This window comes from Saccopteryx bilineata, chromosome 2 (assembly GCF_036850765.1).
Source record: "Saccopteryx bilineata isolate mSacBil1 chromosome 2, mSacBil1_pri_phased_curated, whole genome shotgun sequence".
NCBI classification, from domain to species: Eukaryota; Metazoa; Chordata; class Mammalia; order Chiroptera; family Emballonuridae; genus Saccopteryx; species Saccopteryx bilineata.
The window spans coordinates 296,563,058-296,584,176 of NC_089491.1; the positions used below are offsets into that span (position 1 = coordinate 296,563,058).

The 21,119-nt window shown below is 51.3% G+C and overlaps 2 protein-coding genes across 6 annotated transcripts in view; one reads left to right on the forward strand and one right to left on the reverse strand.

Moving 5' to 3' along the window:
- Positions 1 to 21,119, forward strand: part of PACC1 (proton activated chloride channel 1) — a 180,968-nt gene that overhangs the window by 111,872 nt on the left and 47,977 nt on the right. Inside the window, exon 1 of one of the 5 annotated variants that reach the window (XM_066261405.1) lies at positions 19,107 to 19,264. The exons of 3 other annotated variants lie outside the window; for them this stretch is intronic. In XM_066261405.1, coding sequence (XP_066117502.1) covers positions 19,229 to 19,264 — 36 coding nt within the window. In that variant the 5' untranslated portion in view covers positions 19,107 to 19,228. Of the gene's footprint in view, positions 1 to 19,106; positions 19,265 to 21,119 lie in introns of those variants that run through there. One more of the 5 variants, XM_066261406.1, reaches the window with a different exon arrangement.
- Positions 4,224 to 12,150, reverse strand: NENF (neudesin neurotrophic factor). Its single transcript, XM_066255140.1, has 4 exons — positions 11,922 to 12,150; positions 6,758 to 6,818; positions 5,590 to 5,693; positions 4,224 to 4,726 (listed from the first exon to the last, which is right to left on the reverse strand). Exons 1-4 carry the CDS (start codon positions 12,096 to 12,098, stop codon positions 4,550 to 4,552), a joined length of 519 nt encoding a protein of 172 aa, XP_066111237.1. The 5' UTR covers positions 12,099 to 12,150; the 3' UTR covers positions 4,224 to 4,549.

The window sequence follows — 21,119 nt, forward strand, 5'->3', positions numbered from 1 at the left end:
AGCACAGCCAGTGGCATTTGGGCTCTGCAGGTGATCTCTGGGGATCACAGGGACCCTGGGGGAGGGCCTGGGGCCGGGCACCCACCACCTCGCAGGGCCTGGGCTCTGAGCATAGATTTCCAGCTTTGTGTCAGGAGCTGACAGTGAGCCAGCATCTATGCTTGCTGGAGACCGGGGCCTTGAGAAGCAGACTTTTAAAGGAAGCCAATGCAGAGGGTGAGGGTGCTCTATTCAGACCCTCAGTTTTTCTCCTGGAAGCTAAGGATGTAGTGAGGAGTCCTCCCTGCAGCAGGTGCCTGAGAAGGAGGTGCGCTGTCAGCCTGGGGGTCTCCTATCCAGGATCAGGCTGAGACCTGGGCCAGTTGCCTTTGATGATCCCCGTCTCTAGGACCTGGGTTGCTGGCCAGGCCCCATTGCCCTGCTCTTTGGAGGTGGGTCAGTTCTATCGCTCATGTCTTATTAGGGGTCTTATTTTTTAAATGGAGAATGGGCTCCACATTGCACGGCCTTGTTTCCTGAATTTAAACCTCTTTTTCTCTGTGACGACAGGGGAAAGTCCCGTGCAGTCGCAGGCCCCGGGGGACGAGAGAGGAAGGTACCAGTCAGCAGGGAACATGAAGCAGGAGGCACCCTGCTTCCCCTAAGAGAGACTCGGGAGGGTGGGGCTGCACCTCGCAGGAGGAACATAGCCTTGGGGAAGGACGTCACAAAGTACACCAATATCAACAACGCTCCGGTGCCCTGGGCACCTACCGTACACCGGGCACCGAGCCTCCCCTCTGAGAGGCTGACCGTGAACTTGCATGGCGGTTGGTTAAGAGCCCAACTCCCTTCCACTCTCCCCTGTCCTTTCTGTTAAAATCATAGTGCCTTCTTCCTCTCTCATTGCAAGTGGCGCATGGCCTCCCCACTCTGCCTGGAGCCCTCCAGGAGAGGAGGCCTGCCTCAGCCGCAGGTGCGGTTTGGTCCCCAGGGTTTGCTCAGGACCAAGGGGTTTCCTGGGATGCAAGAATTGCAGTGTAAAACCTTGAAAGTCCAGAGAGGGTGGCCACTCTAGCTGAGTGTCTGTGCTGGGGTTTCGAGGCTCTCCTGTTTGTGAGTCAGGCTTGTAAATAGGCAATTACAGCAAATGGAGGAGTGTGAGCTACATGGGACTCCTGTGGGGGATGGCTTCCTGCAGAGGGGCATCTAGACTGAGTCCCGTAAGGAGCAAATATAAGCCTTGAAAGCAAAGAAAACACATGAGGAGTAGACATGGGAGTAGGAACCTCTGGGCAGCAGGCTGTGGGCTCCAGGGGTCTGTTCCTTTGGGTTCTGTGGACACACAGTGCTGCTCGTCCCTGGGCCAGCCTGTACCCTGCCCCTGAGTGTGCCCGCAGTGTGGGGCCTGCCAGGCTGCCCAGGGTTCTGTGTGCTTGGTCCTGGGAAAGGCTGACCCAGACTCTCCAAAGAGAGACTCCATTCAGAGACCCTTGTGGGGGTGTCGGAGCGGCCGTCGCAGGGCAGGGAACACCGAGCTGCCCAGGAGTGGAGAGCCTGTGGAAAAACTGCTTTGATGGGGGGGGGGGGGGGGGGCGGAGTGGGGAAAACAGTGTCCTGGAACGTTCCCTGGGTCCTGGGTATGAAGACCGTGCCCTCTTTGCAGAGTTGGGGCCCCGAGGAGTGAAACCCTAGCCCACACATCGCTTCATGATGCAGGAAGGGGCTGGCACACAAGTCAGTCATCTCTTGGGTGCTCTGAGGACTTCTAACCATCTGTATTTATTCAGACGTCATTTGTTTTGGGGTAAACTGTCCCAGTGTGGACTATCTCAGCCATGTGAACTGGGATCTAAATTCCAAGCCAAAGAATCCTACTGGGTAAGTCCCAGTCCATTAGTCCTGGATGGCCATCGAGCTGCCAGCTTCCTGAGTGGGACCCAGGAACCCACCGTGGGCCTTGCTAGTCCAGACACACTGAAGAGTGACGCAGTGGTCACACCTGGTCCTCAGAAAGTCCTCTCTGAGGTAACTGGAAGGCAGAAGGTGGCATTTCTCAAAGTATATCTGGGTCCACCCATATCAAAACCTCCTGGGAGCTCATTAATAATGCAGTTCCCAGGCCATGTTCTAGAAATACCCAGGCCCAGTAATCAGCATTCTGAAAGCCACCCTAAGAGACTCTGCTGCTTAATGTACAAACCCTCTCTTGGGGACAGCTGCTATTTATCTTAATAAAAGACAAAGTTTTATGTCACAGAAGTTCACCCTATGGTAAAATCTCCAGAGTGAGTCTATAACACAGGGATTCTCAACCTCAGCACAATTGACATTTGGACCAGATAACGGTCATGAATAGCTGTCCTGTGCATTATAGGTTTAACAACATCCCTGGACACTAGATACCAGGAGTATTCTGTAGCCGTGACAACCAAAAATGTAAAACTATCCCTAGCATTGTTCAAATGTTCATTAAAGAGGAACCCCCCTCTCAAGGGATTTCCTTATGCAGTCTGACCTGTCCCAGGGTGTCGGGTGTCCTTCATATCCCTGTGGTGACCTCCAGGCCAGGCTCTGCCCACACTGACCCCAGCCCTCCTCATCCCTTTCCAGCTACAGAGGGGGCTGAAGTCAGTTCACTCCATCACTAGCTCCTGGGTGTGGTAGAAAGCCAGGCTCTTTAATGCCTGCCTTTCCCCCTCCCCAGACCTCCCCCCAGTCCTGCTGCTCTGCCACAGCTCAGGGCACCCCTGCCACAGCTCAGGGCGCCCCTGCCACAGCTCAGGGTGCCCCTGCCACAGCTCAGGGCTCTGCCACAGCTCAGGGTGCCCCTGCCACAGCTCAGGGCTCTGCAACAGCTCAGGGCTCTGCCACAGCTCAGGGTGCCCCTGCCACAGCTCAGCGTGCCCCTGCCACAGCTCAGGGTGCCCCTGCCACAGCTCAGGGTGCCCCTGCCACAGCTCAGGGTGCCCCTGCCACAGCTCAGGGTGCCTCTGCCACAGCTCAGGGCGCCCCTGCCACAGCTCAGGGCGCCCCTGCCACAGCTCAGGGCTCTGCCACAGATCAGGGTGCCCCTGCCACAGCTCAGGGCTCTGCCACAGCTCAGGGTGCCCCTGCCACAGCTCAGGGCGCCCCTGCCACAGCTCAGGGTGCCTCTGCCACAGCTCAGGGTGCCTCTGCCACAGCTCAGGGCGCCCCTGCCACAGCTCAGGGCTCTGCCACAGCTCAGGGTGCCCCTGCCACAGCTCAGGGCTCTGCCACAGCTCAGGGTGCCCCTGCCACAGCTCAGGGCGCCCCTGCCACAGCTCAGGGTGCCCCTGCCACAGCTCAGGGCTCTGCCACAGCTCAGGGTGCCCCTGCCACAGCTCAGGGCGCCCCTGCCACAGCTCAGGGTGCCTCTGCCACAGCTCAGGGTGCCTCTGCCACAGCTCAGGGCGCCCCTGCCACAGCTCAGGGCTCTGCCACAGCTCAGGGTGCCCCTGCCACAGCTCAGGGCTCTGCCACAGCTCAGGGTGCCCCTGCCACAGCTCAGGGCGCCCCTGCCACAGCTCAGGGTGCCTCTGCCACAGCTCAGGGCTCTGCCACAGCTCAGGGTGCCCCTGCCACAGCTCAGAGCTCTGCCACAGCTCAGGGTGCCCCTGCCACAGCTCAGGGTGCCCCTGCCACAGCTCAGGGCTCTGCCACAGCTCAGGGCTCTGCCACAGCTCAGGGTGCCCCTGCCACAGCTCAGGGCTCTGCCACAGCTCAGGGCTTTGCCACAGCTCAGGGTGCCCCTGCCACAGCTCAGGGTGCCCCTGCCACAGCTCAGGGCTCTGCCACAGCTCAGGGTGCCCCTGCCACAGCTCAGGGCTCTGCCACAGCTCAGGGTGCCCCTGCCACAGCTCAGGGCTCTGCCACAGCTCAGGGTGCCCCTGCCACAGCTCAGGGCTCTGCCACAGCTCAGGGTGCCCCTGCCACAGCTCAGGGTGCCCCTGCCACAGCTCAGGGTGCCTCTGCCACAGCTCAGGGCTCTGCCACAGCTCAGGGTGCCCCTGCCACAGCTCAGGGTGCCCCTGCCACAGCTCAGGGCTCTGCCACAGCTCAGGGTGCCCCTGCCACAGCTCAGGGCTCTGCCACAGCTCAGGGTGCCCCTGCCATCCGGCTCCTCGCACGCAGGGGAGGCAGAAAGCTGGAGAAGGGTAGCAGAAGCTGCTCCTTATAACTGGTGCTGAGGATGCTCCAAGGAGAGAGTACACATGGAAGAATTCTCCTTTTATGAAAATAAGTTTATTTTTGTGCTTATTCTAAAGCACACATAGTCACAGTAGAAAATTTGGCAAGTACAGAAAAATATAAGGAAGAAACCTCACTCATTAATTCAGCCACGCAGAGGGTCCCTGTGGACCCTGACAAAGCTGTTCTTACCACCCTGGCTGGTGTGCAGGCAGGATGCCCAGGTGCAGAGAACACCTAACCGAGTCAGATCTTCACTCAGACCCAATGACCGGAGACCCAGGCGGCCTCTTCTGCAGATTTCACCCCCACATGTGGCCCTGCCTCACCCTCCCAAGAATCTGCTCCTACAGACAGATCAGAACTCGTCCTTGATGTCAAAATGGGGCTGGTCCTCAGGCTTGAAGTCCAAGTTGGGACTGCCGTCCTCATTGAGGATTCTCCGGGCCGTGTAGCCAACGATGGGATACTTGGCTTTGTACACTTTGGTAAAGACGTCATCTAGGGATCTCAGCTCCTGCGCCGTGAGGCCCGTCTGGAGAAAGACAAAGGAACACGGGGGTCGCGGGGGTGGGGATGAGAGAATTGTGCTTGGCCATCCCCGCCCTGCTTTCCCCACGCCTGGAGTGCAAGAAAAAGATAGCTCAACAAACCAAGAAAGGGACATTTGACTTTTAAGAGACAGCCCTGTGGGGTGAGGTGGGGTGGGGAGTCTTTTGCTGTTTGACTGATGGAGGAATTCAGGACTCCTGGGAACACCCAGCCTGGGGTGGGGCAGGCTGCATTGATTAATTCCACTGCTCTCTAGACTCCTCCCATTATAGATTTTTTCCCCCTTAATTTCTTAATTTGTTTCTTCTGTACTGTTGTGATTTAAGAGTTTGCGTCATCTCAGCACAGTTGGGGTGCACGCCAGCCCTTCTGTTGGGATTACACAGACACCGAAGTGGTTTCAGTTAATGCTGTTTTCTCCTCACAGAATTGTGAGCATAGGGGGCCTCAGCTTGCCAACTTCGTTCATCCCCTGAGCTACCTCGTGGCCCAGGCAGTGGGTCCCAGAGACTAACGACAGATGTGTAAGAGGCAGAGTGGCAGGTGCAGACTGTAAGAGGGATGGGCCGCCAAAGCAGGCTGGAGGCAAACTGGGAAGCTCACTGAATTTGATCACAAGTTCACAAGAGTTTGGACTTGACCCTGGGGAGCCACGGAAGGTTTCTGACTGGCAGTGGCACAGTAGGATATCTATTTCAAGAAAACAGCTGGCGGCCACACCCAGTGGGCTGGAATGTCAACAGGCTAGTTGGGCAGCTCTGCTATTGCCTAGAGGTTAAAAAAAAAAAGGCCATGACCAAGGGGATAGGACATTCTATTCTGAAAGAGGCTCATGATCTGGCTCACAGTGTCATGGGTGAGGTCTGCAGGATCCAGGGACATCTTGGCTACCCCTCTGGTGGAGTCCTTCCCGGTCAAGGCATTGTAGGGGGCTCCTCGTCCATAAAACTCTGCAGTGGGAGGAAGGAACGGGCTGTGAGTGTGGATGTGCACTGCGCAGTGTGGGCCCAGGAGAGCCAACCTAATCCTGAGAAAGGCCCCACGCCCGAGGAGAGGGAAGGTGGCGAAGGAGTGACATCCAATGAGCCACCAGCCATCAGTTTGGATTCCACTGATTCGGAATATAAAATAAGTCACACGCACTGGGCTGAGAGGTGATTTGTTTTCTTTCTTTCTTTTTTTTTTTTGTGGTGACAGAGACAGAGAGAGGGACAGACAGGAAGGGAGAGAGATGAGAAGCATCAGTTCTTTGTTGTGGCTCCTTAGTTGTTCATTGATTGATTTCTTGTATGTGCCTTGACCAGGGGGCTACAGCAGAGCCAGTAACCCCTTGCTCGAGCCAGCGACCTTGGGTCCAAGCTGGTGAGTTTCGCTCAAACCAGATGACTCTGCACTGAAGCTGGAGACCTCGGGGTCTCGAACCTGGGTCCTCCACATCCCAGTCCAATGCTCTATCCACTGTGCCACCACTTGGTCAGGCAAGAGGTAATTTTTTTTTTTTAAAAGTAACCTCTTAAAAATTCTTAAAATCCAAACAAGAAAAATGTTTAACCTTCTGAAATGTTGGTAGAAGCTAAGTTTAATTCCATTCAACATCTTTTGTTTGGTATCAGGCAGACAAGAACCATTACATTACAGAACTAGCATATCATTTGAGGTTACCAGTTTGGAAACCATGAAATAGCATCAAAATGTTCTGTAATGTTCTATGATCCCAACTCTTAGTAACTCTTTTCTTCTCAGTGCTTCAACAAGGGTAAAAAGCATCAAATCTGAATGTGATTTGATAGGAAATGGGAGCCATGGAAGGCTTTTGAGCAGGATTAGGAACAAACTGGGGAGCCACCTAATGACCCAATTAGGAACAAACTGCTGAAGTCCAACACTGAGAAGGATCGTTCACTCCATCTAGGGGGAGAGGACTCGCCCAGAGTTCCCTTCCTTTCCTCACCCCTCCAGTGTGCACTCTGCCCAGCTCCCCAGAAATAAGGACCCATACCGCCAAGCCACTTACCCTTCCCAGAAGTGACATCAAACACCACTCCCTTCACGGCCATGTAGATGGGTTGATCTTCCTGGAAAGCAGGAGAGATGCTGTGAGGAGGAGACAAGGAGCCCGGCTCTCCCAGCCCAAGTCAGTGAAGTCTCTCCCCACATGGGCTCTGTGGAGTAGGTAAAGCCCCATGCAGCCTTCCGTAAGCCAGCCTCAGCGAGCTCGCCGTGCTTGCACGGTCATACCCACTCACAAAACCTTGGGAAAGTTAGAAATAGCATGACAAACAGAAGGCTATGCTGTTCTTTTTTTAAAAAAATCAGAAACTGAAGCAACTCTTATGTAGACAGAAATTCAAAAGAATATTAAGTGATTAATTAAATCATTCCAAACTTTCTTTAATCTTCATCAATGTACATATGTGGGTGGGAGTAATCAATGTAAATGATATATTTTATATTTTGCTTCTTATAGGAAACAACTTTGTATAAATGTTTCAATGTATTGAAATAATCAGAATGGCTGGCACTGAAACAGCTACATTTTATATTAATGATACTGTGTATCTGTTTGTTTAGCTATTCTGTTTTAGGTATTTGGGTTGTTTCCAATTTTTTAGAACTATAAACAGCAGCATTGTATCTTTCTACAAGTTACTTTATGATTTGGTGAGTTACTGCCTTGAGACTTATTTTCAATATGTGGAATTCCTGGGCTAAAGTATATGAACAACATTAGCACCTTTTATATTTTACCAGTTTGTCCTTCAAAAACCAATTCACGCTAGAAAAATACAAGTAATGCTGTTTCCCCACAGTTCTAGTGAGTTTTATACTTTATCTCTTGCTATATTCTTGGGTGTACAATGTTACATTAATTTACTCACAAAAGGAAAAGAACACAGAGCAGATGGCATGGATTTTCTAACTCCCAGGAAGTCGGGCTCAGGCTGGGGTGACTGGCAGTTTTGAGACACCCAGGACTTGATCCTTCCTTTTTCTGAGCCCTGTCCAGGTACAGGGACACCAGCCAGGTGGCTCAGGCCAGGGTGAGGGTGGGAACGACAGCTGGGTATAAAATAATTTGAGAATCTTCAAGAATATGCTGCTTGGCCTTCTTTGGGGTAGACCTTAGGGTTCTTGCCTTCATGGAGCTTAAGGTCAAGTGTTTTCATGACCACATTTAGACCAATAGATGGGAAAGCTGCAGCTGAGAGAATTTGAGCAGATAGGCCATATAACTTCTCAGGCCTCAGTCTGTCTGTTAAAATGGGGTAACACCTACTGACCTTGCAGATGCTGAAGGAAAGTGTGTACATAAGCATGGCAGCCACAACACAGAAGCCCAGCACATGGGTGGTGGTTACTATTCCCTGATTAGATCCTACGAATAGTCCACAGAACTTCTGTTGACTTGGTTCTATCTCTTCTGATTTTAAATGGCACGACCTAACCAGCTGGCAGACTGCATTTTTCTTTGGGGTGACTTACTGCCTTTCCTTCAGAGATCACTGGCTCCTCGACTTCGATTGCTTATCAAGTGGGGTTACGTATCTGCCCAGCCTCACAGAACCAGTGAGGGGGACAGCAGGTTCTGGAACCTGGAGCCTTGGAACCCAAGCCTCAGTCCGCTCTCTGGCCTGCCTCAGCAGGGGACACACAGCACAAGGACAGAGCACTTGTCTGTGACCAGGAGAGGGTGAATGTGTCCTGGAAAATTCATACAAAAGAGCCAGGACCACGAGAAAAGACACAGGGAGTGGGTCAGAGAACCGCCTGCATACAAGAGCAGGTTGTTCTCGCTCCTCGGAGCTTACCTCACCTCTGGCCTTCCTTTCTGCCTCTGGCCAAGCAGGGCCACGTGTGTGACTGTGACAAGGGGATACAAGAGCAGCGGGCAGAGAAAAGAGGGCTTCTTCCACAGGTGGGGGAGAGAGGCCTGGAGCCTGGGCACAGGCAGGAAGGCGTGGAACACTGCGCCCCCTCAGACCCTGCGCCAGGGACCAGGGACAGAGCAGAAGTTCCGCATTGCCAACTATTCTCCTTGGAAAAGAGAGAAACTGCTGTGGATGTTTTCTTCCACAAAACTCTCTGGACCCTCCAAGGGTTGAAGGCAAGCTCTCTACCTGGGTGCTTGAGCTCTGACCACAAACCACACAACAGAAAGTGGACAGCACAGGTGGGGCTGTCTCTCACCCAAAAAGGTTATAGTAGAAATAAGACATTCATTTGCTAGATGTTTCAGAAAGACCTGACATACAGGTCCACAATCCCACAGCAGAAACTCTTGTGGGCCAGCTATATTTCAGAATTCAGAATTTGTCAGATTTTAGAAAGGTATTATGAAGCACATGCCATGACACCTACAGAGGGTCCAAGGCAGCAGCCTGTAATCAGCTATATTAAGATTTCCACAGTAAAGCATGAACATGTGTATCCACGCCTAGTAGGATAAATGGAGGCTATAAATAGACTTGTACCAGCTCCAACAAGGTCCCATCACCAAGGGAGTTCAGATCAGGTGGGTGTTGTTGTCAAATGACTTATTTTAAAACCATCTGGTTTTTAGAGCTTGTTCAATTTCTGAATTGCATGAGAGCACTGTGGACCTGTTATACTGACTCTTTTTTGTGTCTTTAACAATAAGCAAATGTAAATAATAGCAATTAAGATTTATTTAGGCTAACTGTGCTAAGACTACCCAAGGTCTATGCTAAGCACTTTGCACATTACTATCTCATTTAATTCTCACCCCAACACTATAGAGGATATGAACTCTTATTAAAGCCATTATGATGGTCAGTTTTATGTGTCAATTTGGATTTGGCTACAGTATTCAGTTACTCAACCGCACAGTGAAGGTGTTTTGTAGATGTGATTAACACCAACAACTGTATGGCTTTATGTAGAGGAGATTATCCTGGATAATCTGGGTGGACGTGTTCACATCAGATGAAAAGCTTTAAGAAGAGAGCTGAGGTTTTCCTAAGGAAGAAGAAACCCCACCAGTGAGTCGGCATCAGCTCCTGCTCCCGGCTTCGGGCCTGCCCTTCCTACAGCCTGCCCTACAGATCTCAGACCTGCCCAGCCAGCACCACGAGCACATAAACCAAGTTCAACTGCCCTCCACCTCCCTCACTCTCTTCCTCTCTCTGCCTACAGACATCCAATGGGCCCCATACCCAAAATATCCTTTCTTCACCCTGTTTCCATCTCAACTCCTCTCTTCTCTCAGTTAAGCATCAGTCAATGACATCAGCTTCAAAAACTAAGATCTTTTCTCAGTCCCTATTCTGCAGCCCCTGGTACTGCTGCTGCTCGCGCCCTCCACATTGAACTCTCTTCCCCTGGGTTCTGGTCTGGGGTCCCGAAGATGACCTGCATGTTTGTTTGGAGATTCACTAGAAGGACTCAGAACTCAGCATAAGGATTTATTACAGTGATGTAACGATGCACAGCCTATCATAAGGGAAAAGGACACAGGCTGTCTAGAGCAGTGATTTTCAACCTTTTCTGTCTCATAGCACATATAAACTAATTACTAAAATTCTGCGGCACACCAAAAAATGTCTTTTTTGATGATCTGAGAAAAACAATAGGTATAATTTTGATTCAGTCACACAAGATGGCTATTGTGCAGTCTACTGTCATTTTTTTTTTTTTTTAATTTGACAATCGAAGGGAAAGAGGTCGGTGCCCCTAAGTAGTCAGGTATTGCATGTTTTAAAAAGTCTTGCAGCACACCGGTTGAAAATCGCTGCTCTAGAGGAATCTGTACAGACTTCCTCTGCTCTCTCCTTCCCATAAGGGTCACACAGAGCACTCTTCCCCCAACAACAAAATGCAGCAACACATGTGTCGTGTTTCTGCCCAGGGAAGCCCATGAGAGACTCGAGCCCAAGGTTTTTACTGTGCCCTGGACATGCGGGCCCTCTCTTCCTAGCAGTGTTCAACATAAACAGTTTCTACAGTGCCCAGACTGAGCCACCCTTATCTGTTAGGGAACTGTGGAACACCCTGGGAAGCCAGACACCAGCCAAGAGCCGCTCTAGCTGGCAAGCCCTTCTAAGGAGCAGGAGAGTTAACTCTTTTGTGCATCAATTCCCTGACCCTAAACCATCTGATTCCCTGCTGCTCCAAAGATAGTGTCCCTTAATATCTTGCCCCGTCCCTGTCTCCCTCCCTCTGAGTTCTCACTGACTCAAACTTCTTCAAACCCAGCCTCTATACTGATGCCGAACTAGGATCACTGTGGAAGGGCCAGCTTTCAAAGTGCCCTTTTAAAACTAGTCTGCCTAAGGGTACATGACTTAGGTGTCAAGGAGCACAGGGTCCCTTCCTCCTTCTACCACTAACTAGTGGCATGCACAGTTTCCTCATGTGTAAAAGCAGGAGGTTGGTTCTTAACCGAAATGCTATGGTACCATGATCTCCTCACCAAACTGCCCCGCCTCCCCTGCCCATGGCCCTTCTCATGTGCAACACGTAGTTCCTACACTTTGAAAGCATCACCCTGGGCCCCCTCAACTCAGATGGGCAGGCGATTGTGAGGCGTTTCCTGCCAGGCTACTGACCCATGTGGGTGTGTTGGGGGGACTCTGTCTCTCACCTCCGATCTCCCCGCCTGTCCTCCCCCAGCTCCCGCTCAGTCCTAACGGCACAGGCAGGAAAAGCAGGTTTGAGGAGTCCCTGCAGAGGAGGCCTGGGATATATAGGGGCGGAAAAACGAAGTGCAGAGAAAGCCAGGACCATCCGTGCGAGAAACCATTTCCCGCTTGACCCAGGGGCAGGCTTTGCATTCCTCCCTGCCTGCCTGCCACTCCCCCCTGGGCGGAGGCAGAGTGTCCGTCCCCAGCTGATACTAACACGAAACAAAAAAATTCCGAGCTTCCTTAAGACCACCAGTCAAAATGCGTCCTAAGGAGGCAGCTCGAGGGAAGAAAGGGCTGGACGGGGTCCTCGGGCTGCGGGAAGGGGACGCAGGGCGCCCCGATTGCTGAGGACGCCCCCTTATCCCAGGGGCCTGGAGAGAGTTGAGACGGCAGGCCCAGCTCCGAGCCCGGGCTCCCGGAGGGGGCGCCCGCCGCGCCCCGGGCCTCCCACGGCGTCGGCGGCCTCTGGGTCCCGGGCGCCCTCCCCTCGAGGCGGAGGTTTCCCGGGTCCCTCGGCCCGCGCGGCCCGCGTACCTCCTCCCCGCCGTAGTGGGCCAGCTCCTCCTCCGTGAAAAGCCGCACCGGGGGCCCCCGTTCGGCGGGGCGCGGCGTCTGCTCGGCACGGACTGCGGGCAGCGCGAGGGACAGCGCCAGGACCAGGGCCAGCGCGGCCAGCGGCCGCAGCCGCCGCCCAGGCGCGGGGCCCGCCATGCTGAGCGCGCGGCGCAGGACCCGGGGCGGCTGGGGAGGCGGGGCCCGCGCGCGCCCGCCGCCGCCTGGAGCCCCGCCCCGCGCGCGCCCGCGGCCGGGAGCTGGAGTCTTCCTGGAGCGCGCGCTGGAAACTTGGACAAGGATCGTAACCCCGCGCTCCCGACTCTAAACTGCGAGCGGGAAGTTGAACGGAAGAGGGACGTAGGTTACAGTAGCTCCTCGGTTAGGTACATAGGTGGCACGTTGGAAGGTATGGAGGGGTGGGCAAGAGTAGGTTTACAGTGTGAGCACGCAAAACACAGAGTTTATTCTTGTTGCTCACCCTCATATTTATGAACTAGGACCTCAATTTTATTAATCCACTTGAACTTTTCCTTCTTCCCGGTTGTGTTTAAATTTCTGCAAAGGGTAGGGCATGGCACAGATATGCACTGAAATAATAACTAACGTTGTGCAAGGCTTCCTTCGTTAATTTACTTATTAGGACATACTTTCTAAAGTCCCTGGGACACATCCCTGAATAGCACTGATCCATGCCTGCATGGAGCTTACATTCTGGACAAGATAGACAAGAAGTAAGATAAGTAAGTAGTATGTTAGATGGCGACGAGGGGAAATTAAGCAGAGCAAAGGAATAGGGAGTATTGCGGGTTGCAATTTTAAATTGACTTACTAGAGAAGGCCCCACCGAGAAGGTAGTATTTTTATAAAAATCTAAGGGAGGGGAGGGACGTGGCCTGGAGGGGAAAGGGATGCTTGGGAAGGGAAAGTCACCTGCATAAACGCTGAGGAAGGAGAGTGCCCTGCTTGATGGAAGACCAGCAAGGAGGGAAGAGGGTTGGGACATCAAGGGGTAAGAGAGTAATAGGGACTAAGGAGGGAGGCAGATCTCATGGGGTCTCACAGCTTATTTTTAAAAGACTTTGGCCTTTGCACTGCATGAATGAAACAAAGAAATTAGTTAAAATGCTAACTGAATGCCTCTGGCTGCTGTGATAAGAATAGACTGAACCAGGGAGCTAATCACCCAGGGGAGGGATAATGGTGTGGTAGGTAGCAAGGGGGTGGGAAGAAGGGGGTGATTGTCATATGTTTTGAAAGTGTGGCTGAAAGGATTTGCTGACCAAAGAGACATAGGGTCTGAGAGATGGAGAGGAGCTGAGGATGACCCTCAGGGTTTTGGCTTGGACAACGTGAATGATACACAGTTGCCATTTATTGTATAAGGAGTGATGGCAGAAGGAGCTAGTTTTGAGGGGAGATCAAGATCAGGCTTGTTCAATTACAGACACTTAGATATCTAAGTGAAGTATCAAATTGATGCTTGGCTATATGAGTCTGGAATTGGGGGGAAAGTTCTAGGCTAGAGATAGAAGCTTTGGGATCACTGGCATATAGATTGTATTTAAAGATGCAGATGAATGAGATAGCCAAGGAAGTACACATGTGGATAGGGACAAATAGAGGACCAAGGACTGAGCTCTTGGGGCCTGACAACATTTTGTGGTTGGGAGAGCTGGCAAAGGAGACCAGCGCAGGGCTTCCTGTGCCCCAAACACTAGTTTAGCACTTTTACATGTATTAACTCACTCCATCCTCCCTATAACCTATAACCCTATGAAGTAAGAACTATTATCTCCCATCTTACAGATGATGAAACTGAAGTGCAGAGACCTTAAGTTCCTTGCCCAAGGTCACACAGTAGGTGGCAGAGCCAAGACTCAAACACAGGCCCTATGTCCCAGAGTCTGCCCCTAACCACCAGGTGACAACCCCCCTCAGTGACTATACCAAGTTTTCTTATTCAACAGAATGGGCGTCACGTGCAGAGCAATCTAAACAGGTCTGTCCACAAACCCTCTGAATCTCTATTTCCACATTAGTAACAGACTGGCCTGCCTCCTTGATAGAATTGTGTTGAAACTAAAAATGGAAATGGATGCGGAAGGTATCTATGTCACACTGTGTCACAGGAGCTCTAGGATAGAATAGGCCCTTCTAAGCTCTTGAATAGAATATCATCCCCTTTCTGATGCATCATGTTCCCTGATAACATCTAACATCCTGGCACACCCTGTGCTATTTTTCTGCTTGAGCCCTTTCTCTCTCTACAGTTCTACATATTTGTTAGGAACTCCTTTGAACCAAAACATACTCCCTATAATTTCTACTGATCAGATCTAGCTTCCTTTTCCTTGAGATGCTGAGTACAAGTCTACAATTTAATAGCATGCTCATATACCCTTGGGTTCTTCCAAGCACCCCCCCTGATTTCCCTTTTCTACTTGAGCCCAGGTTCATTTTGCCAAACAATCAGTCAGTCAACTGCAAGGAAAATAGAAACTATTCTGAGTAAAACAGGGAGTTGGTTACACAGATAATATATAGAAGAGACTGAGAAGCAACCCAGAGATTTAGACAACGGGAAGATTAGCAACATCCTGCCAATAGAAGGAAAGCAGTGGTGATACAGGGGGTCCTCAGGTTACAATAGTCTCGACATACAACGTTTTGAGTTTACAAGGCTCACTCCCATAAAAACAAACAAACAAACAAACAAACAAAAAACAGATGTGAGTGTTTCAGTTTATGCCACTAGCATCAGTACTTACAACTATGTGAGCAAACTCATTTGGTTGCGCATGGCGGAGGAATGTGCAGTAATGTGGCTTATGAGTGAGGAGGTTGGTATCCCCCAGTATGCTTACCTAAAGCACAAGTGTTCTTCTGTTTATGTTAGGCTAGGGTGCATTTCGACTTACACCAAAATTCGAGTTATGTTACTGTTGTAGGAACGGAGCTGTGTTGTAATCTGAGGACCCCCTGTATTAGTCTGGAGGCCTGGGTCACGTGCCTGAGGCCAGAACCACAAAAAGTCTTTGCAGCAGGGGTTAGAGCCATGGTGGGAAGCTGCTGGGGCAGACAGCAAGGGAAAGAAAACCCTGGCGGCTTCTCCGCTGCCCTGACCCCCCAGCCTCCCAGCCGTGCTTCCTCTTGACTGAGCTCAGTGGAAACCCAGCCCATGGGCCAGTCCCTGCAAACCAGAGCTGTTAAGCGAGGACTGGATCTGAGAATAAACAAGCCCAGGAATCAGCACAGCACAGCCTCCACGATCTGGTCTCTGTCTACCCCCCTGACTCTGTCTCCTATGTGGCCCTCCATCCGTCCCCTCCAGCCAGCCTGCTTTCTGCTTGGGTTCCAGTCTGGGCCTTTCTGCTACACTGGTGCCTTCTGCCTGGGATATAGATCATCATGTGCTGGCCCCTTCTCGTCATTCAGGCCTCAGCTCACAAGTCACTACTATCCTGATGCCTCTTTTGATGCCTGCGACATAAATCAGCATCTCTGAGCTGCTGCCCTATCGCTGTCGATCAGATATCTTTTTTTTTTTTTAATTTTCTTTACAGCTTTTGTCGCTCATTGAAATTAATTTGTTTGCTTATTCAAATAACTAAGTATATACCAATAAGTGTCAGGCACTGTCAGAGCACTGGGATACAGCAAGGAATAAGACACATAAGAATCCTGCCTTCATGGAAATTACATTCTACCAGAGGGAGACAAACTATAAATGAAAGTCAGAAGGTAGTACATGCCCATGCCCGGGAGAAACATAAAGCTGGGTAGCAGAAGGTGCCGCAGTGGGGCTGGGGTGGGGCTGGGCTGGCCGTTTCACCAGGATGTTCAAAGGAGACATCACTGATAAGGTGAATTTAAAGAAAGACCTGAAGGAAGTGAGGAAATGAGCCATATAGATCCCCAGTATAAAAGCATTCCAGGGTCAGGGGACAGCTAGGGCAAGGGCTCTTAAACTCAGCATGTTAAGGCTGAGAGAGTGCAGGGAGGAGTAATAGGAAAGGTGGGGGATGCGGGACGGATCCTATTGGGCCATGTGGGCCACTGGGAGGTCTTTGATGTGTGTAGGGTTGGAGCAGAGGACTGATGTTACCTGACCTTGTTTAGCAGGTTCTCACTGGCAGCATGCAGTGTTGGGAATAGACCACAGGGTGCAAGGATGGAAGGAGAGAGACCAACCATGAGAAATGCTGGTAATGTGTTCCATCTCCAGGGTGGTGATGGTCACGGTGGTGAAGTATCATCAGAGTCTGAATAAATGTTTAAAGTAGAGGATTTGCTGATTTAGATGTGGGGCATCAGAGAAAGAAAGGAACCGGAAATGATGGCAGAGTTTGGTCAGAGCCAATGGGAAGATGGAGTTTATGTCAGTGAGAAAGACTGGGAGGGAAGCAGATTTGGGATAGGAAGATCAATAGTTCATTTTGAACCTTGCAGTAACCAGGAACACTAACATATGATTTACAACGTGCCAGATGGTGTTCCAAGTACTTTGCATGTTAGTCCTCTCTGAAATCTAGGAGTAAGTGATTGTAATACAGCAGGTCCTTGAATAGCAGAAGGTGCCGGGGCAGCTGGACGAGGGAGCTGGGCTCAGAGCTGGAGGAGTTATTCATTTGTATACAGTTGAGAACGGGGTTCATTTCCTAGGATTGCCATACCACAATACCACAAACTAGGCTGCTTAAAATTACAGAAATGTATTCTCTCCCAGTTCTGGAGGCTAGAAGTTCGAGGTCAAAGTTTTGGCAGGGACTGAGACTCTGGATAGAATGCTTCCTTGCCTTTTCCTAGTTTCTGTTGGTGGCTGGTGAGCCTTGGGACTCTGCCTGTTGCTTGCCCAAGGATGGAGCCTGGCCTCCCAGGCTAGGACCTGTAACCAGCAGGTGAATGATTAAAGCCACCGCGGCTTACCCTTGCATCACTGCCATCTACTTCTGTCATCACAGCATGTTTTCCGTGTGTGTCTATCTTCACATCACCTGACATTTTTTTGTAAGGACACAAGTCATAAGAAATGAAGGGATCACCTTACTTAGTATGACCTCATCTTAACCAATGATATCCACAAAAATCCTATTTTCAGACAAGGTCACAGTCTGAGGTACCAGGGATTAGGACATCAACATGTCTTTTTGGGGGGATACTGCTCAACCCATATCTGGAATCATTAATGTATAGATGGCAATTCAAACCATGAGAATAGAGAGACCACTTCACTGGCTGGTCTTCTCCCTAGGGAGTGAGAAGAAAGGGGACCCAGGTCTAGCCACCCTGTAGAGTTGAGGCAGCGAGGACAAACCAGCAAAGGAGACTGAGAAGAAGCACTGGGTGGGAGGAGTCAACGTGAGAGTGGCACAGTGGGGTCTGGGAAGCTACAGGAGGGACATGTACAGGGAGAGGGGACGGTCAGGTGAGTCCCCTGAAGTTGATATCAAGAGAGAGGAGAATGGGGAGATGACCATCTGGTTTGATAACTCAGAGATCATTTGTGACTATGACAAGCACCATTTCAGTGGAGTGGACAGCCAGAAAGCCTGATGGCTGTGAACTTGAGGGAATGGAAGGAAAGGACCTGAGGACAGCAAGTACATAAAATTTTTTTTTATGTGTTCATGGTCTGTCTCTCCATTCTAGCAGAGCAAGGACCTTGGAGTGTCCTGTTCATTCGGTATCCTGGTGCTCAGCACATTGCAGTGGTTAAACCATGCTGAATACTGCGTTAGTCAGTATCTCCTTCAAATAGGGGAGCCACTGTTTTCCAGTTTGGTCATATCAGCAAAGAATGGAGGGGAATGATAGAACTGAACTAAATTTCTCTGGTTCTTCCAGCTCTGAAATTTTGTGATTATGCGACTTGTTCTATCAACCACTGGTTTATTACTACAGTAAGGAAATTAATAAGTTGTTCATTGTTGTTTATTTGTTCTGATAAATAAGTGTTAAACATAATTAATGGCTGAAATAAATGTTCCAATCATAAATTAACAAACGTTTGTTGAGTGCCTATGATGTGTTAGGAGCTGTATACATATATTGTCTCATTTAATAGTTGTAGGGGCAGAGACTGGGGTGGGGGAGGGTGGTCAGGAGAGGTGGAGGCCTTTCACTGCTAAGGTTCTGGGAGGTCCCCGGTGCTCTGATGTGGTTGGTGCTACTGTGGCTGCTGCTGAGGAGGGAAGAGGCCCTGAGTGGCCTGAGTGCAGAGGGTAGCAGAGCTGCAGCTGCCGGGGACACAGAGCAGCATTCACCAAGGCATAAGCAACCTTTATCTGTGTCACCACTAAGCAGCCAGGGTGGCCACGCAGAACAGCTGTTCAGGCAGCGGGGAGGAGGGGGAGATGTGGTTCTCGGGTCCACCCAGCCATGAGGCAAACACCCAATTGTCCACCACATTCCCGGTGCGGCGCGGGGCTTCTGCTGTGGTGAACAGCGCCCTTGGGTTTTTCTGCCTGATCTATCTTGGCTCTCATAAAGCCCTGGGAAGTAGGGCAGGGTTGGCAGTCGCAGTCTAAGAGAGGGGCGCTTAGAGCATTACAAGACCTGCGGGATAGGGGCAGAGCCAGGACAAGGGCCTAGGGGTCCTGAATCCGGGGGTCTGCCTCGGGAATAATGGAAAGAACTTGGATTTTGTAGTCTGTTCCTGGATTAAATAATCTTCACTCGATCACTGCCCTTTCCCGCCTTCCTTTCTGAAGCAAAGTACTTAAATTTCCTAACAGGGAGAAAAACGTCCCCTTTACAGGGGTCCTTGCAGGATAAAGGGCATAATGTGCATGAAAGTGCTTTTAACATATCACGTGCTCTCCATTTATTACGGTTATAAACCACCAGGCCAAACTTCCTCTTTCAATTATAGATTAGGTTCTCTTACCCATCTGACCTGACTGCTTTGTTCCACTTTCCACTAATGTTCTCCGGCCCTCTCCCTTCAACAAAGAGAGGAAGTGAGAGATGAGAGCACGTTCTTCTAACGCCGGTGTTATGCCTGGTTCTGGGTACTGGTTCTGGGTACCCGCAGACTTCGCTGCCCCTTGGGTGCTGAAGGGTGCCCTCCACCGAGAACTACACTTCCCAACAAACCACTCGCGGTTTCAGCCGCGGCGGGAGCAAGGCGCATGCGCCGGGTGCCGCCTCTCCTGGTCTCGGGGCCGTCCCTCCGAACCAGTTGCGCCTGGCGGAGCCGGCAGGTCCCGGCGCTGCTGTTGCGGTGCTTGCTCCGCTGCCTTTCCCGGCGTAGCGGGCTTTGCTGTGTCTTATCCGTGGTCAGTGCCATGATCCGGCAGGAGCTCTCCACATCTTACCAGGAGGTACAAGGCTTGTGGGGCGGAGTGGTCGGAAACAAAGTTTCGTGTGGAGCGGAGGAGTGGGGTCCCGGGAGGCTGGGTGGAAGGGGTGCGAGGGGCCTCGGGGCGCGCTTCGGGAGAACGGGTGAGATCGTCCAGGCCCGGGTCCCCGCGTGCAAGGGAGCGGCAGAGCAGGAAGGAAGCGGGGCGCCCAGCCTCCTCCGGATGCTGCCGTCGCTTGGCCGGAGCGGGGATCCTGGAGCCGCGACTCGTAACCAGCAGGTGAATGATTAAAACCTCGTGAGACCCAGGCAGCGGCGGGTGGGCCGGGCGTGACCCCGCGTGGCCTCGGGGATCCCGGCGTTGTTTGCAACAAGTGGAAGCGCCTGCGCCCTGCTCCCAGCTGGAGCGGATGCGCGGTGGACATCAGCCCACCTCCCAGCCCAAGGCCTCGTGGACCTTGCAGCTGTTAATGATAGGGATAATTGTATCTGGTTTTGGTGGCCGCCTGACTTTGAAAATATGCGTTCACTGATATAGCTTCTGCTCGCCCCACTCCGTCTTTCTCTCCCGTCTCACCTCCTCCCACGTAACTATCACTTTGCAGTTCTTTGTCTCTTTCTTGCCTGTCCAGAGTTACAGCTGCGGTTACAGCTTTTCCTACAGACGAACTCTTTCTTCTGACTGTTACTGCAACTAGTGAACTGCTTTTCTCCTCTCAGGTCCCAAACCTCGGTCATCTGGTAATCTTCCTCCCCTGTGCCTCCCTCACTTGCCAAGTTCAGGCAGCACCACGTTCTTTGCCCTCCTGTTTGTCTCCCTGCATCTGCTCTAACCGCCTGAATGTGATACTGTGTTACCTCCTCTCCCTTTGGTCTCTCCCCACACTGTGCAGATTCGCTCTGAGGCCCTGCCTTGCTCCACAGCATTCCTTTTTTTCACATACTTCATGTTGTCCTTGGTCTACTCAGAACAGTCTAAACTTCTCAGCAAACTTTTAAAGCTCTGCACAGCTCATCAGCTTTGTCCCTCATTACGGTCACCACCTCCTCACCCACCTGGGTCTGGCCACACTTGGAAGCTTGCTGTTTAAAAAAAATGTGCTCTTGCTTTCTGGCCTCTATTCCTGTGCTCACACCACCTCTTTTTTAACCTCTCTCACGCTCTCTTGGCTAAAATCCCCACGTTATTGAAGGGGAGAATATAAAATCTCACATGCTTCATGGAGACAGACTTCCTAGACTAGTCTAGCATTCTGCCTTTCCTTCTCAGGTAAGCTTGATCAGTGCTGATCAATATGATGCATGCACGTTTCTCCCTTTGTCAGTGATACTGTGTGGAGTGGACAAAACAGCTTAGCCCCACAGTAGAAGGAGAAGCTGAGTTGGAGTCAGAAAGGCTTGCCTGAGGCCATTTTTTAGGAAGGACCTGGGCTGGAATTTGATTTTGGGACAGCTTTTTGTATTTTCTCTACCATCCTACCATCTTCTTTATTCCATCTCTTTCTTTTATCCAAGAGGAGCCTGATGGGTTTTTTTGTTTTGTTTTTTTTTGTTTTTTTTGTTTGTATTTTTCTGAAGCTGGAAACGGGGAGAGATGGCGCTTCTCCTGTGTGCCCTGGCCGGGAATCGAACCCGGGACCTCTACACGCCAGGCCGACGCTCTACCACTGAGCCAACCGGCCAGGGCCGCCTGATGGTTTTTTAACCAGTGTGGTGGATTCTGTGGGCCCTAGATTTTATGTCCTGGACCTTGGGGGAATCCTGCAGAATGAGTTGTGTCTTTCTCTGACTCGGAACATTTTCAGGTTTAGAAGGAGGAGACCATAGTGGTTAAATACTGGATGTTAAAGTAAAAAAGGCCACATTTCCATTTGGGC

Excerpts from the sequence above, each read along its gene's own strand:
- NENF (XM_066255140.1), bottom strand. The coding sequence starts at position 12,098 with ATGGCGGGCCCCGCGCCTGGGCGGCGGCTGCGGCCGCTGGCCGCGCTG. Across the intron at positions 6,819-11,921 it reads CCCACTACGGCGGGGAGGAG|GAAGATCAACCCATCTACAT; the intron begins GTACGCGGGCCG and ends CCTGCTTTCCAG. Across the intron at positions 5,694-6,757 it reads TGATGTCACTTCTGGGAAGG|AGTTTTATGGACGAGGAGCC; the intron begins GTAAGTGGCTTG and ends CTCCCACTGCAG.